This window comes from Globicephala melas, chromosome 18 (assembly GCF_963455315.2).
Source record: "Globicephala melas chromosome 18, mGloMel1.2, whole genome shotgun sequence".
In the NCBI taxonomy this organism is placed as follows: Eukaryota; Metazoa; Chordata; class Mammalia; order Artiodactyla; family Delphinidae; genus Globicephala; species Globicephala melas.
This window is the reverse complement of record NC_083331.1, coordinates 4,616,688-4,634,440: the sequence shown is the minus strand read 5'-3', so window position 1 is coordinate 4,634,440 and position 17,753 is coordinate 4,616,688. Positions and strand designations below refer to the sequence as shown.

General features: G+C 44.4%; 1 protein-coding gene across 3 annotated transcripts in view; it reads left to right on the top strand.

Moving 5' to 3' along the window:
- Positions 1-5,774: 5,774 nt before the first annotated feature.
- USP12 (ubiquitin specific peptidase 12) overlaps positions 5,775-17,753 on the top strand; it is a 79,831-nt gene continuing 67,852 nt past the window's right edge. The window contains exon 1 of one of the 3 annotated variants that reach the window (XM_030882640.3): positions 5,775-6,022. In XM_030882640.3, the coding sequence (XP_030738500.1) occupies positions 5,975-6,022 (48 nt within the window). In that variant the 5' untranslated portion in view covers positions 5,775-5,974. Of the gene's footprint in view, positions 6,023-10,076; positions 10,797-11,995; positions 12,026-17,753 lie in introns of those variants that run through there. The other 2 variants (XM_060287954.1, XM_060287955.1) reach the window with 2 other exon arrangements.

The window sequence follows — 17,753 nt, the reverse complement described above, 5'->3', positions numbered from 1 at the left end:
TCTGTTTTTATTTGCTCTGGAGGCGGACATAGTTAAAGTGTAGGTGTTTTATCCGTTTCTGTTCATTCACTAACATTTATTTATTGAGCACTTACTGTCCTTTCTCAGGCCTTGGGGACAGAACTCTAAAATAGGTTTCCAGTTCTCTTGAGCTTACATGAGAGGAGGGGATCTGGTGGCATCAGGGCCAGAGGAGGTGACCCTGTAAAGGAGGGGGAGTGTTCCAGGGAGAAGGAACGGCCAGAACAAATGCTCAGAGGTGGCATGGAGCTTGTCGGTGCTTGAGGAATAAGACAGGCAAGTGTTACTTAAAAGATATAATTATATTACTCTTTGAGATTTCCCAACTTTTCCCATTGGATCAGGTGACCCTACTCTCTAGTAAGGGGTAGCATTTTGGATGACCCAAAGAAGAAACAATCAGTTTCTTCTCTGAACCCTTATAATACTATAAGTCACACAACTGGTACTTAAAGTGATTTGTGTACAAGTCTTCTCTCTCAACCAGATGGCATGCGTTTTTACTTTTTCCTTTTTTTTTTAATTTATTTTATTTTTTGGCTGCATTGGGTCTTCATTGCTGTGCGCGGGCTTTCTCTAGTTGCGGTGAGCAGGGGCTACTCTTCATTGTGGTGCGTGGGCTTCTCATTGTGGTGGCTTCTCTTGTTGCAGAGCACGAGCTCTAGGCTCGCAGGCTTCAGTAGTTGTGGCATGTGGGCTCTAGAGCGCAGGCTCAGTAGTTATGGTGCATGGGCTTAATTGCTCTACGGCATGTGGGATCTTCCCGGGCCAGGGCTCGAACCTGTGTCCCCTGCATTGGTAGGCGGATTCTTAACCGCTGCGCCACCAGGGAAGTCCTGATGGCACGCTCTTTGAAGGAACAAGCTTCTTTGTTCCCTGTTTCCAACAAGACTTCACGAGTCAGAGGTACTCAACAGATATGTATTGACTAAAAAAAACAATTCAGATGCACATTGCTGAGTAATTACATGACTGGAATGGATCATGTTTGTATCCAGGGTTGTCACTTTATGGCTCTGTCTCTCCCTGTTCTCCCCTTTTCACAGAAGAAAGGGGTGGCTGATGGAAGCATTTGAAAAGGTAGCCCCTTCTCAAGTTAAGCTCTGCAACTTTTGCACTTTTCCTAAACAGCCGGGATGCTCCCCAGCCTCCTGCAGTCAGGTTCTGCTTAGTGAGGAGCTAAGTACGAAAGAAAATATTCCAGTTTACCTCTGTGCTCACCGGAAGTCAAGGTTTTCTCCCCAGGTACCTACGTGTTAGTTTGATGTCTCCTTGAGATTCTCTGCCATGTTTAGCCTCAACAAATTCCAGGGTGGGAATCCAAATGGAGATTATGAAGAACAAGAAACAGGTTTTCAGGTAGGCTGATTCTACCACTTGGTACTGATGGATATGATGGTAGAGGTTCCAGAGACCATAATCCCTGCTGGTGTCCCTGTGGGTCAGATTGTCCCCTTAACGTTCCACACTCATCTCCACAGACTCCACAGGACACCCAGTGCCGCAGCCTTAGACGTCCCTCTGGCTCCCATGGGTCAGTGCCCGTGACTTTCCCTCTGCCTTCCCCTCCCCCGCTACTGTCCATCCTATTCTTCTGGATTATGAGACTGCCCTCAGCTTGTCCCTCCTGCAGGCAGGGTTAGTCTCACCTGCCTCAGAGCTGACTGCACTTAGTTCTCCATTCTCCCAGCTCAGTTTCCATAAAACTCATCTGTCTACTCCCTGAGCACACAGATTTCTCTTAATCATCAGTAGATGACCAAGAGATATCTGTTTTAATGAATGAACTCATTTTTCAGTTTTAAATAGAATGTAAAGGGGCTGTGCCTTTGGCCCTCTTTGAAAACCTAGATTTAAATAACGACAAAGGTTTAGATACATTAGCTATATGCTATGCTGCCCGGCAAATCAGAGTCATATATCCATAGGGCATATGCTTTGACTTTACTCATCTGAATTAGAAATCAGCCTTGAAAAGTAAGTCACTGATTTGTTGATTCAAACCAACAAAAGAACATCAGTGTTTTGATTCACATCCACCTCTGGACAGCTGGATGATGTTAATTAACGCCACCAAGAAGGTTCATTCATTCAGCTGTCAACGAGCAGGGTAAAGAAGGGGAGAGACCCTGGGTTTTCAAGTCAGAGTGTCTGGGTGTGGCCCCTGGCCCTGCACTGGCTGGGCAGGGCCATGGTGAACGTGGTAAAATGAGCACAAAATGATCCAGCTCCAAGGGCCCTGGGAGGTTACATTGGAAAATGCATCTAAAATACTAATCAGGGGCTTCCCTGGTGGCGCAGTGGTTGAGAGTCCGCCTGCCGATGTAGGGTACACGGGTTCGGGCCGCGGTCTGGGAAGATCCCACATGCTGTGGAGCGGCTGGGCCCGTGAGCCATGGCTGCTGAGCCTGCACGTCCAGAGCCTGTGCCCCGCAACGGGAGAGGCCACAGCAGTGAGAGGCCCACGTACCGCAAAATAAATAAATAAATAAAATAAAATAAAATACTAATCAGGCGACTGGCACACGGCAGAGGCTTGTTATATCAGAGAGAGTAAACTGGCAGCCTGAGGGCAGTACTTGCCCATCCTGACTTTTAAAATGTTGATACTGAATGTCCATTCAAAGCTCTCCAGTCTATGCTGAGTGCCAGGCACTTTTCTAACTGTGTCTCCATGTTTTATCCTTGTCACACCCCTCTGGGGTAGAAATAATCATTACCCTTATTTTCCAGATGAGGGAAGTGAGACAAAGAAATACTTACCTGTGTTTATTTTGTAGCTGTAACCTGGTCCCAAAGGAGTGAGTGCCTCTCAGCCTCCTTCTGTTAGAATCAGAATGAGGCACTTTGACTTGAGCTGGGTTAGCAGGGTGGATACAAGTGTGGCCTCTGGAGCTGGGTCAAAATCCTTGTTCCATCATTTATTACTTGTGCAACCTTGGGAAAGTTCTCTCTGTGCCTCCGTTTCTTCATCTAGAAAATGGGGACGATAATAGCGCCTACTCCGCTGGGTTGTTATGGGGATTTGAGGAACTGCTTGGCGCACGCGTAATTCCTTGATAAGCACTCCCTGTGCTGCGGCTGTCTTCCATGCCTCTCCACCCCCTCTCCACCACATCCTTCCTCGCCCCATCAAGGGCAGCACAGCATTTCACCCATTGATGTCAGCTGGTGCAAACCCAAATGGCTTCGTGGAAAAGAGAGGTGGCAGAAATATATGAAGTGGCACGTGGTTAAGTGGAGACAGGAAGAGAACAGAAAAGATGAAGTGGCTTGCAAGGAACTGGACCGGAAAGGATTGTGTAAAATTATTCAAACAAAACCATTTAAAAACGTCGTGCTAACCAAATGGAATGAGCTTGCCCTAATTTGTTTACTTGCTTGGTCCCTGAAGTTATCTGGGTGTAATTTGTAGCTGATACACTCAGGAAGGCCTGAAAGAGGTCAGTTGTACACAAACTCATCTTTCCCTACGTACAATGAAGCTCTTTGTAAAGCTGATACGGTTGCAGGTAAAAACTGTATTCTAAGTCTAGATGATCCCTTTCAAGTTCTGGGGGTACACGTGTGACATTTCAGCTATATCTTATCTTCATCTGCATTACATATGGTAAAAAACAAACAAACAAACAAAAAAACACCCCAGTGCATCACCTAGCACATGGAAGATTCTCTCTTTACGTTTGTGCCTTTCCATTCAACCTTAACGCTGGGGAGGTGAGGCATTGGGAGGTTTGCTATTAGGATCTGTGTTATCACCTGTGAACTTATTTTTTAAATTTTTGAAAATTTAAAATCTTTTGGCCACGCCACGCGTCATGGGGGATCTTAGTTCCCCGACCAGGGATCAAACCTGTGTCTCCTGCATTGGAAGCGTGGAGTCTTAACCAGTGGACTGCCAGGGAAGTCCCTCATCTGTGAATTTAGATGGCTATAACATCAACTAAACAACTTCAGATAATTCTACCAGAAATCCATTTAGAAAAGCCCTCGTTCTTACACACACTTACGTGTAAACCTGGTGGCCTCTGTTCCATGGACAAGGAAAGATCTTGGTGGGCAGCCTAGATGGAGATGGGGCTCAAATTCTGACACATTAGACCTGTTCAACGGGACAGAATGACAACTAGACTTTCATCCAAATAGATGAGACAGATAGGGTCCAGTCTGTCATGGGCATGGCAACACTGGTAGGAGGCCCAGGCATGCCCTGGAGGTCTAAGCAGGATGGAACATAGCAAGAAACAACTCAGGTGGGTGATACTTCCAAGTCTAGGCAGGGAAATGGGGAGGTGGTCCAGCTACCTGAATGTGTGGTTCTGGCACATTCTAGCACTGGCTCGGGTATCAGGGCAATGAGGGAAGTCCCGGCTTCCAGGGAGGCAGGTGCCTGTAGCAGCAGGCCAGCTACTATGGGACTTGGCTATATTCTGTGTGCAATTTTGTTTCCCCCAAGCAAGCTTATAATGGAAATCACTATGGAAACAGCATGCATGTACCAGAAATCTATTTTTCACCTAAATTTTGTTTGAATGTTTTGTGTTTTAAATGTTTTGAACTGAAGAGTTAAGGCATATCTGATTTTAGAGATTCGTCTGTCATTTGTCGTTTCTGCCCCACTGAAATGGGGGAAACTAAAAAAGCATCCCATCAGTTCTTCAATCGTGAAAAATCACAAGCTTTCTAATACAATAATTTATAAAGTTATTCTACTAACTTGAACTTCTTTCTCAAATAGGAAGAAACGAAGCTGAGCTGTCTGACACGAAGAACAGGGTGCAATGATGCATTTTATCGAAGCGGAAAATAGGAACTATCCCCCCTGGCTAATACTGCTTCAGCATTTCTCACAGGACATTTTTCTTACTTGCGGGACTTCTTGTCCCTGGGATTAACATCATCACTGCTGGGTTGAGATCCTTCCCTATTTTGCAACTCAACTTTCAGAACAAGTATATTTAGGTACTATATTTATAACCAAATGCTAAATTTATGGCCAACAAGCGGGCGGAAATCAGCTTCGCCCCCTTCCCCATAATTTACCTTTCTTAATTCAAGGAGCCAAATATAGTTTCTTCTTTGCCTCTTTCACTTTTAATTAATTAATTTGTCTTTCGCGAAATTACGGTGTTCTGACCCAGGTTATTCACCCAATGTATGTAAAAAGAAACCACCTTACATTTTAGGTGCTTGGGACATTGGATGACCCGGGCTATTTTAACCGTTCAGAAGCAGGTTTCTTCCCACCACACCCAGAATTATCGAGATCACCCCCTCACTTTTCTGTCTGGGCTAGCTGTTCCCTCGCCCTTGGTAGAGGCTGCTGGTCAGCCCCTTCCAGGATTGACGCTGGTCGCCCCCAGCACCCTTCTTGCCCCTCTCGCGGCGCGCGGGCTCTAGGACCGCGAGGGCCGCGGGCGGGAGGCGGTGGCCCCTCCGAGCCCCGCCCCGGCCGAGCGCGGGGGTGGAGCCGGCGCGGGAGTTCCCCGAGTCGCGCGCTCCGGAGCCGGGGAGGCATCCGCGGGGAGCGGGCGGTGCCGGCGCGGGGAGTGGGCGGGGCCCCGAGGGTGGGCGGGGCGCGCCGCCGGGCAGTGCAGCTGCCAGCAGGCCGGGCATTAGGGCCTCGGCGGAGCCCGCTCCCCAGTGCGCTGGGCGGGGTGTGCGGCGGGCGGCTTCGCGGGCAGGCGCGGGCCGCGAGGCAGCGGCTGCGCCCTGCGCCGGGGAGGAGCCGGGGGCGGGCGGGCAGCCGGCAGGCGGGGGCTGGGGCCCGCGGCAGGGAGTGCCGGAGCGCCGGCGGCGACGACGGCAGCGGCGGCTGAGCAGGGTCGGTGCGTGGGTCCGCGGCAGCTCGGGGTCCGCCCGCTGGCTGCGGTGCGAGCGGGCGGCCCGGCTGCCCTCCTCCCCCGCCCGCCGCCGCCGCCGCTGTGATTGGGTGGAAGATGGCGCTGGGCGGATGGAAATCCTAATGACAGTCTCCAAATTCGCCTCCATCTGTACCATGGTAGGTGAGGCGGGAGGGCGCGGGCGGCCCTCGTCCCCGCCCTCGCCGCCCGCGGGGCCTAGCGCGGGGACCGTGGCCGGGAGGGGGCGGCGCGGGCCGGGCGGGGGCGGTTGGACGGCGGGGCGCAAGCAAGCGCGGAGCGGCCCCGGGAGGCTGGCGCGCGAGGGTGGCCGACGGGGGCGGCGCGGGTCGTCGGTGCCCGGGCTCGGCCGCGGGTCCCTGCGGCGCCGGGCTGTGGGCCGGAGGTGGAAGTACACGAGCGGCGCCCGCGTTTCCGTCCGGCGGCGCACGGGTTCGGGCCCGGCTGGCCGGGCCCGGAGGGTCCCCAGCGGGCGAGGGGCTGCGGCGGGAAGGCAGGGTCCCCTTCCCGGCCGCGAGGGCACGGAAGTCGGCTCAGGTTTCCTCCCCGCGCCTCTGGCGAGGCCGAGTCCCCGCCGGCGCCGAGGGGAAGGGGGTGTGTGTGAAGGTGGAAACTTTAAATAAGTGCTGTCGAAAATTTCCCCCTTTTCTCCTCTTCTGAGAGGAACAAGCTCTCCCGTTTCCAGCTGCGTGTCAAGGTGGCAATCTTGTCTTTGGGAATCCACGTTGATCTTCAAAGCAGCTTAAGCGTTCCTGTCATCTGTTTACTTGAACGCCCCAGACGCATCAGTGTGTGGCTTCAAGTGTTTCTGTGCAGGAACTGACGGCAAGGGTTGCTGTCTGTGTTTTACTGGGGCTTTTAAATCGACTTTAAGGGAAAAGTACTAATGCCTGTGGAAAAGTCCCGAGTTGAGCAGAACGTGGGTGCGTTTAAATCTTGGTGTTTTGTGGTTGGTCAGAAGAACCAGTTTTCCACACGGTGGGGCGAATTCGTTTTATTAGCTCCTTATGACTTACATCTTGCCATCTTAAGTATGAGCCATCACAGAAAAAAAGTTATTTTTCACCACGTGGGCCTAGTGATGATGTTATTAAAGACTTCTGAAATCTTTCCTTCTGTTTTATGGCTTATCAGACCTTTTTATGCATGTGGGAGATCCCCCCCCCCAGCAATCTTCCATTTAAGGGTGGTACGTTTCATATACCTTTCTTTAAGGAGCGGTGAATCAGATAGAAAGATGCTTTAGAAGCAGATTCTGTACTGCACGCTGAGGAACAGTATAAAAATGGCTGAAATCAAGTGGGATTAAAATCTACAGTATTAAAGACATCACACTGAAGAATGAATCATGAAGAATCCATTTCCTCAAATGGATGTTTGTTTTTCTTGCACAATTCATATTTTAGGAACCATTGATGTTAAAGGGACTGTATTTTTTTTAATTTTCTTTTTTTAAAAATTAATTAATTTATTTTTGGCTGTGTTGTGTCTTCATTGTGCTTCATTCGTTGCGGTGCGTGGGCTTCTCATTGTGGTGGCTTCTCTTGTTGCGGAGCATGGGCTCTAGGTGCGTGGGCTTCAGTAGTTGAGGCTCACAGGCTCAGTAGTTGTGGCTTGCGGGCTTTAGAGCGCATGCTCAGTAGTTGTGGCGCACGGGCTTAGTTGCACCGTGGCATGTGGGATCTTCCCGGAACAGGGCTCGAACCCGTGTCCCCTGCATTGGCAGGCGGATTCTTAACCACTGCGCCACCAGGGAAGCTGAAAGGGACTGTATTAAAAGGATTTCCAAGGATCAGGTAGATTAATTATTTTTAGATATGCCAGTTTTTATTGTCTTTCTAAAGGAATGTGATAATTAAGTCTTTGAAAGTGATAATCTTACCAGATTGCTGAGCTACACAGATTGTCAGGTCATAGTTCACTGTCAAAGTCTAGAGTTTGTGGAGTGATGTGTTGCTCTTCACTGTTTCATCCACTCAAGTATATCAGGTATACATTTAGCACCTACTACGCAGAAGAGGGTGTGCTGAGTGCTGGGGATACAGCAGTGATCAAGACAGCCTCTGCTTTCATAGTGTTTACATTCTAGTTAAGAGAGACAAACAATATTCACATAAACGTATTAATATATGCTCTAATCAGGTTAAGAAAATGAGGCAGAGAGAGATTTGCCAAGTCAAACACTGAGTAAGTGGGATTTTGATCTCAAGAATTTTAGGCTCCAAAACTCTCGCTAGGGCTTCCGCTCAGGTGCATTAATCACATGCGGTGTGTGTGTATTGTTGGCAGATAGGGAAACATCAGTGGCCGGCCAAATGAGATTGATCCAAAAAGTAGTGTTAAAATTGTATGTGCCTGCGTTCATACTTGAATACATTCTGATGCGCTCCCAAGGTAGTGCTAAATATGTCAAAGTATCCTGCAATCTTATTCTTTAAAGAGGACTTCAGTCTGTCTTCTGAGATACTACAAAGTTGACAGTCAAGAAAAGCAAAGGTATTTATCTCTGTGCCTCTGTAGATTTCTGACCTGGTCACAGCTGTCTCTCAAGCAGGTAGCCTTCCTTGAATAATCTTAGCCCTGTCCCTCCCCACCCTCCATCCCCCTCATACAATTTCACAGCAGTTTTGTGATCTCAGTAGCACTTACCATACTTGCTGTGTTGTAAATTTTTCTGTTATCTCCTTATTGGATTCTGAAGGCCTTAAGCGAAAGGACTATCATTTATTTCATAGCTTGGTGGAGCAGTACCTTCTGCATACAGTAAAAGTCCCTCCGCATCCTTCATTTCTGCTGATGTCTGGGGGCAGTAAGTTTGGTTAAACATGCCTGAGGTTGGGGTTGTGTGTGGGGTGATGCAGAGGAGAGGGGCTGGTCCTAATGACAATTATCTCTCAGAATCAGCAGCTGTGAAAACGCTTATAATGAGTTGACGTTTTATTCTATAAATAATAACGTTGACATAATTTTTTCACATGTCAACACAAGGTACCTGGGCAAATAGCAATACCTTAATAGGATTAAGTAACTGTTAAAAACAAATCTCTTTTGATGTGTCTTATTCTAGATCACAGTTGTTCCTCTGACATGCGAAAGTCAGTTAAGTTTGTTTCTCTTAAGTTAGTGTTACAGCCTGACAGTGTGAGTGATTATGTTTAGGTTGCAATGAATCAATTTGCAGGGTACCTCTAGAAATGCCTCTTGTTGTTTGCCCATGAAATAATTTCAGTGTCACGTGGTGCTTGTTTTGCTGATGAAGTAGCTTCAGACTTCAGGGCCTGGCGCAGAGCAGCTACCTAATATTTAATATTATACCTCATAATTGTGAAATAATGGGGAAAGTGACCGAATGCATGTAGAGGAATGGCCTGTGTTTTGAAATTGAAGTGGAAGCTGTAGAGCAGCTTGTGGTGGCCCAGGAGTAGAAAGTGACCATACGGGTCAGGGTTGTTAGGAAGCACAGCGCTGGGGGCTCCACGGATGTGAGAAGCACCCTCGCTTCCTGTTTGGGTTGTAGGAGTCCTGGCGGGGAAGGGCGTGCAGGGAGGGGGTTGAATAAAGGAGAAGTCGTTGCAGGGGAACGTGGTCGATCGTGGGGTGGCCTGGCTCCTTGCCCACCCTCAGTCACTGGGTGTCAGCTAGATCCCCTAGAACATGGTGTCATTGAAGCCAAGGCCACAAGTCTGCTGCTTGGTGGGTCTGACAGGTTTGCTTTGAAAAAGCCTGTACCCAGCACAGCACCCTGCGCGTGGGAAACTTTAAGCTGACTGCACTTACTGCAGGAAAGTCACAGGTGAGACTGGCTCTTTGTCTTTTCTTATTGTTTGAGTCTCACTGGGGTCACTCACGCAGAGTCAGGTGCATGTGTGGTCAGTGCAGTTTATCATTCCAGAGGGAGGGGTGGGAGGAAAACCTCAAACCCCGCGGTGCCTTGCTCGGCGGGGTGCGGGGTAGGCTCTTCATGTAGTCCGAATATTAGAGTAAATGATAGCAGCCCTTGTTCCTTCTTGAGAAATAGGGTGGCTGTGATTCTTTTATTAGCGAAATATTTAATTAATTTTTATTAATATTTTAGTAGTAAAAAAGTGTTTCCTGTGATGGGAACATTCAAAGTGAGTTGCCATTGGTTTAATAATTTTGCTGTTTTTAATGTTAATTTAGGAGAGATGAAAACTTCAAAAATAAGGAGTCTTCTGTCATATAAATGGTTGGATAAGGAATGTTTGAACATGTGTTTGAGGACCTTAGCAGAGCGATTCTTTAGAATAAGTTTTATTTAAGCCTGCTGATCATTCGAATTTGGCTAAAATACATATTGGACATTAAAAATTGCACATTCTCATTATAGAAAATTTGGAACGTATTCTATAAAAAAGAGTTTGGAAACTCTTAAGGCAGCAGAAAAGAAAATAACTTACTTTCCCTCCCAGACCTTGTCTTGTCTATTTTTAATTTATTTTTATTTTTTAAATTTATTTTTAATTTATATTATTTATTTTTGGCTGCATTGGGTCTTTGTTGCTGCGCATGGGCTTTCTCTAGTTGCAGTGAGCGGGGGCTACTCTTCGTTGTGGTGTGCGGGCTTCTTGTTGCGGAGCACGGGCTCTAGGCGCACAGGCTTCAGTAGTTGTGGCATGCTGGCTTCAGTAGTTGTGGCATGCAGGCTCGGTAGTTGTGGCTCGTGGGCTCTAGAGCGCATGCTCAGTAGTTGTGGCGCACGGGCTTAGTTGCTCCGTGGCATGTGGCATCTTCCCGGACCAGGGCTTGAACCCGTGTCCCCCGCATTGGCAGGTGGATTCTTAACCACTGCACCACCAGGGAAGTCCGTCTTGTCTTTTTCAAAAAACTATGCCCTATGTAAAATTTCACATTTCAGTTTTCCACGTGAATTATTGGCACTTACCACAAATAAAGGTAAGACCATTGGGATTTGAAACTTTTCATATGCTTAAAAAGTATCATTTTAAATACCATGTTCAATTAGGTGAAACAGGTATAAAGACTCTAGTCTCATATCATTTGGCTTTGCTTACCTCTTGGTGGTTTTCTCCTTCCACCTCCAACTAATCTTTTTATAATAGATCTCTGAGTAGGTTAATTATTTACTGTCCCACGACCCATGTGGCCAGTTCAGCCAGACTTGATCGCAACATACCTAGTTTTCTTCCTTGGTTCTGGGCTTCTGATAGGCCCCCAGAGACTGAGTCCACTTCCATTTTCTCACAAGTTCTTTCTTCCTGCCTTTAAAGTCAGATTTATTGAAGCTCTCCTGAAACTTTTACTGTCTCAGGAAAGATTATTTAAGCATTTGTTTAGCTAGCATTAATTCCTTTCCAGAAACCTTCATTTTTTAGATTTAAATAATCTGATTTTGTTTTGAATTCTCTTTCAGTAGCTCAATTCCAGAAACTTAATATAGTATTTTGTAATGTATCCTACTGCATGGTATATTAAAAAGAGCAGTTGGACCAGAAGGAAACTTCTAATCCAAATTTTGACATTTACATCTGTGCATATGGGAAAGTCTCCTAAAACTTTGTGGGTTGGTTTTTCTCATCTGTAAAATAAAGGGGTTGGACTAGACGCGTAAATATTCCTTCTGTGTTTGTTTCCTTCTAGATCGAAAACTCAGTATTCTCTGATCCTTTGAGTGTTTATAAATTTTATTTTATTTTATTTTTTATTTTATCTTTTTGTGGTACACGGGCCTCTCACTGTTGCGGCCACTCCCGTTGCGGAGCACAGGCTCCGGACGCGCAGGCTCAGCGGCCATGGCTCACAGGCCCAGCCGCTCCGCGGCATGTGGGATCTTCCCGGACCAGGGCACGAACCCGCGGCCCCTGCATTGGCAGGCAGACTCTCAACCACTGCACCACCAGGGAAGCCCTATAAATGATTGTTGATACCATCATTTTGGGAATGCTAATTGTGTTTAATTGATTTTCTTTTACCTGTTTGACCCCCTTCACCCATTTCTCTCCCCCCCCCACCTCCACCACCTCTGGCAAACACCAGTCTGTTCTTTGTTCTATGAGACTTTTTTTTTTTAAGATTCCACATATAAGTGAGATAATATGGTATTTGTCTTTGACTTACTTCACTTAGCATAATACCCATGATATTCATCCATGTCGTCGAAAATGGTAAGACTTTTAGTCCTTTTTTATGGCTGAGTAATATTCCATTGTATACATGTACCACATCTTCTTTATCCATTCATCCATTGATGACATCAGGTTGTTTCCATATCTTGGCTGTTGTAAATAACGCTGCCTTGAACATAGGCATGCATTTATCTTTTTGAGTTAGTATTTTTGTTTTATTTGATAAATATCCAGAAGAGGAGTTGCTGGATCATATAGTAGTTTTATTTTTAATTTTTTGAGGGACCTCCATATTGTTTTCCATAGTTGCTGCACCAACTTACATTCCCACCAACAGTGCACAGTGTGGTTCCCTTTTCTCTACATCCTCACCAACACTTGTTATTTCTTGTCTTTTTGACACATTCTGACAGGTATGAGGTGATATCTCATTGTGGTTTTGATTTGTATTTCTGTGATGGTTAATGATGTACAGCACCTTTTCATGTTACTGTTGGCTATGTGTATGTCTTCTTTTGAAAAATGTCTATTCAGATCTTCTGTCCATTTTTTGATCGCATTGGTTTTTTTTGCTGTTGAGTTGTCTGAGTTCTTTTATGTATTTTGGATATTAGTCCCTTATCAGATATATGATTTGCAGTAGTTTCTCCCATTCAGTAGGTTGCATCTGATGATGTTTTAAATAATATAAGGTGCGTGGAATTAGATATAGTTAAATATGAATTATACTTAGTTTCCTAGTTTGTTTTTTTCTTGTTTGTTTGTTTGTTTTTTTGGCCATGCCGGTTGGCTTCTGGGATCTTAGTTCACTGACCCGGGATTGAACCCTCACTCCCTGCAGTGGAAGCATAGAGTCTTAACCGCTGGACCACCAGGGAGGTCCCCCTGTTTTTTTTTTTTTTAATGTTATAGAATTTATGGAAAATTACGGTCCAAAGTAAATATTTCTTCCTTCAAAAATATTTACTGGAGGTTAGTGATATCACCATTTTATTCATTAACAGGCTAATCCACGCTGTTTACTTATTTTTGACGTTGTTTTCTTTAACGATGCCATTTTAAAAAAAAGATTTGAGGGACTTCCCTGGTGGCGCAGTGGTTAAGAATCCACCTGCCAATGCAGGGGACACAGGTTTGATCACTGGTCAGGGAAGATCCCACATGCCACGGAGCAACTAAGCCCTTGTGCCACAGCTACTGAGCCTGCGCTCTAGAGCCTGCGAGCCACAACTACTGAAGCCCGCGTGCCACAACTCCTGAAGCCCAGGTGCCTAGAGCCCATGCTCTGCAACAAGTGAAGCCACTGCAATGAGAAGCCCAAGCACCGCGACGAAGAGTAGCCCCTACTCGCAGCAACTAGAGAAAGCTTGTGCACAGCAGCAAAGACCCAACACAGCCAAAAATAATAAATACATTAAATTAAATTTAAAAAAAAGATTTGAATTTGTACCCTTTTTGAGATTCTGCATTTATTTTTGTGGGTGTGAGTATGACCTTGAACAAGTTACTTCGCTGTGCCACGGTTTTCTTGTCTGTAAAATGGGGGTGAAATAATGTCTACTTCATAGGGTTATAGAATGGTACCTGGCCCAGGGTTAATCATCTGTAGTGTTTGTAGTTATTATTATTACCTTTGTAAAGTGACTTGCTCCCCTCCATGAGGTAAGGACTCATTGGCACTACTAATTCTAGTAACCAAAATTGAAATTTTTAAAGTAAAATGCAGTTATTTTAGTTCATTTTCATCATAAGAAAAATTAGTTTATTAATACTATATGCCTCTGAGAAAGCAGACATTTACTTTGAAGTTAAGTGAGCTAGATTATTATATTGCAAACTAAGAATGTAGATTATCTTTTTCCCTGTTTTGAATATTTTGTAGAAAGATTTTATTCCTTTCGTATGGGAATAAAAATGTTCTAATTTGTAACATTCTCAAATATGTTCTAGAAGTTTAGATAAGTTGGGAATACTACTTTTAGAAGAAAAGTCTTATTTTTTCTACCAAAAAAATAGCGTACCAACTTTTTGTCATTGTTAGAATGAAGTGTGTGTTAGCTTCAGGCCTTATTTCCTTTCAGATTTTCCTGTTCTTTCCTGAGGCCATATTGTTGCACTTGATTCACTCATGCCTCTGCCCCCACTGGAATGATATCTCTTGTTGGCCTGCGGTGCAGTTACCCAACCTGCTTTTTTTAGAAGAGGATTATTTGAATATCTGTAAAATAAGGTGTCGGTAGAAAAGGGTAAATGCTAGATGTTGTGAGGCGTTAATGGGTTGCTGAATTTAAAAATTTAATCAGAGACCCAGTATTGTTGAAAATAACTATACATAAGACTTCATCATTTAAAACCTTGTGCATAGAAGTTGTATTAGAAGGGGAGAGACAGTTTATATACGTAATTCGTTTTGGAAGAAAACCTATGAAGTCTTTACTTCCACAGAAGTACTCAGTCAAGAATGTTGTGATATCATGTAGTGTGAAGTATGTGATATTTAATGTAGAACGTGATTGCGTGAGGTGCTGTGTATCTTCACTCTCCTGTGTGTTCACTGGCTTATCCTTTGCTGCCGCTGCTTCAAAAGAAAGATCATTAGCTTTTCCTAAGAGTTGTGTGGTGTCTACGGAATGTCTAAGCGTGCTTAGAATCTCCATCTGTAGTCATCCATGCATCTGAAGCTGCATGCCAATAACAATTTATTTCCAACTGAGAACAAGAAGTGGATGTTCTTCCAGTGATAACGGACAGATGTTCTTATTGAAATGCTTCGTAGGTGCAGGAACCAACCAGCATTTCCTCCTTGTGAATAGTGGTGTACTTTAATGGAGTTAGAATATTATTGCCTTTGATTTTATTTTAGTGCTTTTTATTTCAGTGACCTAAGTAAGCCTTCTGCCTGATGGTAAGTATATAAGTGCTTTTCATGGAAGGAGGGGTGGATTTATTATTTTTAAGCTAATAGCGACGTGTTCTCTGTCTTTTGTTTTTTTTTGTAAAGTGTCTTTCTTCATGAGTACTTTCAGGAAGCATTCGTGGAGGCTTGCATTCTGTCAGGGTGTATGTGGGTCCTGAGAATACAGAGATGACCATGATAAGCTCTGGTCTTACAGAGCTTCCCATTCAGTGTGTCCCGAATGGGTTATGGTCGTGCAGAGAACACCCAACTTCTGGTGGGTTTTCCCTGTGAAAATCCAGCCTTCACCTGATGACCACACTTGAAATCTGCATCTTCTTTGAAAGAAATCTGCATCTTCTTCACTTGTCTTCTTCTCTGAAGACATTTATAGATTGCCCTTTTCAACTGAAAAGATGTAAGTGGACTCTTCCACCTTTTCTGTCTCTCTGTTTGTGGTTTGTTCTATTACTTTAGTCCTTTCAAGGTGGCATGGCTGCCTTGCCCTTCCTTTCTCGTGTCCTGCCGTCTCTCTCTCTTGGTTGCAGTGTTTCACCCCAGATGTCACCATCTTTCCTTTTTACTTCTGGGACCGCACTGTGCTTATTATACCACCTCAGCGTGTTCTGTTAATGATGACCAGGGTCATCTCGGCAAACTTGGTGAGGTGGGAGGTGACTTCTGTAGTTTTCAGCTTCCCGGGGAATGTGTGTGGAGATCTGGCGCTCGGTGGCCTTAGTGGTGCTGGTGCTGAGTACTTCGCAAGCCGGTTTAGCAAACGTAGAGACGATAAATCCAGGCTGGATGCTTAACAAGAATTAGGATATTTGGGTCCATTTTTGGTTGACGTAAAGCTGGTGAGCCCTCTCTAAATGGGACGTGGTGCTGTGACAGGAAGAAGGCTGGGCTGAGTAGGCGTGGCCCTGTTGAGAAATGAAATTTCATGATAGAATATTTGTAAAAAGCTTCAGAATTGTATTCCTGGTAGACATGGAGTGGTTGGTAAATATTATTTTTTTAAAGCTGTCAATTATATATTTTTATTGAATTTAAATGCTAGAAAAAAGTATTCGAAAGCATTTATCTCTTCATCTATTTATTTGTAATACCGCAGAACTCCTCTTTAAATACTTGCCTATGGGAAATTTTTATTAATAGACCTATTTTTGTCTTATTTTCCTTCTGTCTTTTTTACAGCCAACCTATGTTTAGTACTGATTCTGAACTATAATGACGTGGTCGCTTTTAGAAATGGGGTGGTATATATGCCTTTGAGGTTGAATGAATTGTTTTGAACTATCAAAATGAGGATTTTAAAAGTGAAATAAACCACTCAGGTTTAGCTGTATGCATTGTTAAAGAATACTATGACCTTTGGTTTCCTTGGAAACAGTAGTTTCTTTTAATTCTTCATTTTTAAAAAGTCAAAAAAAATTATTATTTTAAAGAGTACAAAATTGTGTGAAGTAAAAAAACCTATCTCTTGCAAAGAGAAGGAGGGGGCAGCCCTTTCCAAGAGTTAATTATTTGTTAGAGTCTGTGTGTGTGTGTTTGTGTGGCTGGACATTACCTGAGCATATATAAACATACAGTATTGTGTGTGTCATCACCCCCCCCCCAATAAAATTTGCAACTTGCTCTTTTCACTTAATGTATTGCATATAATGGACATTTTTCTTTGTCATTATATTGCTTCATTCTAGGTCAGAACTGTGCTCATTTCTCCATCATCTTCAGTGTTGATCATACTAGAAAGGTTGGATTATATAATACTGATTGCATATTTTCATTTTCTTTAACGTCAATTGTGTTGGTTTCCTAGGGCTGCCAAAACCAAGAACCCCAAACTGTGGTTTAAAATAACAGAGTTTTACGGTCTCACAGCTCTGGAGGCCAGAGTCCAAAATCAGCAGGGGCTGGGGGGTGGGCAGAGCTGGCGCCTTTGGAGGCTGTGGGGAGGCTGCTCTCTGCCTTTCTCCTGTAGCTTCGGGTGGTTCCCGGGCAGTCTTTAGTTTGTGGATGCATCACTCCAGTCTTTGCTTCATCTTCACTTGATGTCCTCCACTTTGTCTCTGTTCCTTCATATCGTCTTCCCTCGGTCCACGCCTGTTTCTGTGTCCACATTTCCCCTTTTTATACGGACGTCAGTCATACTGGATTAGGGCTCACCCTGATGACCTTTAACTTGATTACCCTTGTAATGACCCTGTTTCCAAATAAGGTTCATATTCTGAGGTACTGGGGGTTAGGACTTTCAGGTGTTTTTATTGGGGGATACGATTTATCCCAATGCAACAATGGAGCAGTCAGGTTCATTTTTACAAATCAGTATCAGTGATGTTCATTAAGTAGGTTATGTACTAGACACTAGAGTTGCATTTAAGTTTCAGACTTTGTCCTCAAAGGACTTGCAGTCCTTTATATATTTTTTTCATATATATGAAAAAATCAATAATGAAAGTAAAATGCTACATTAGAAAACACTTAATGCAAAAGAAAGCAATAAAGGGGAAATAGGAAAAAAGACAGGAGTCGGAAAAAATTTATAAAATTATAAATTTTACCATATACATCTTAGCTTGTCAGAATCACCTTTAGATTTATACTAGCATAATTCCAGTGGTATATAGGAATGTTATTCCTATATAGGTCCATTCCCTTTCTCCCCTTTTAGGGCTTTATTTTTATATATATTACATCTGTTAATGTTATAAACACAGCAATACATTGTCATAATTAGTACTTTACCATCTATTTGCTAAGCCCATTACAGCTTTGCTCCAACCCGCCCCTTTGTGCTGTTACTGGTATATGTATGACGTATATTACATTTATCTATACCATGGGCCCAGTAATACTTTATATATTGTA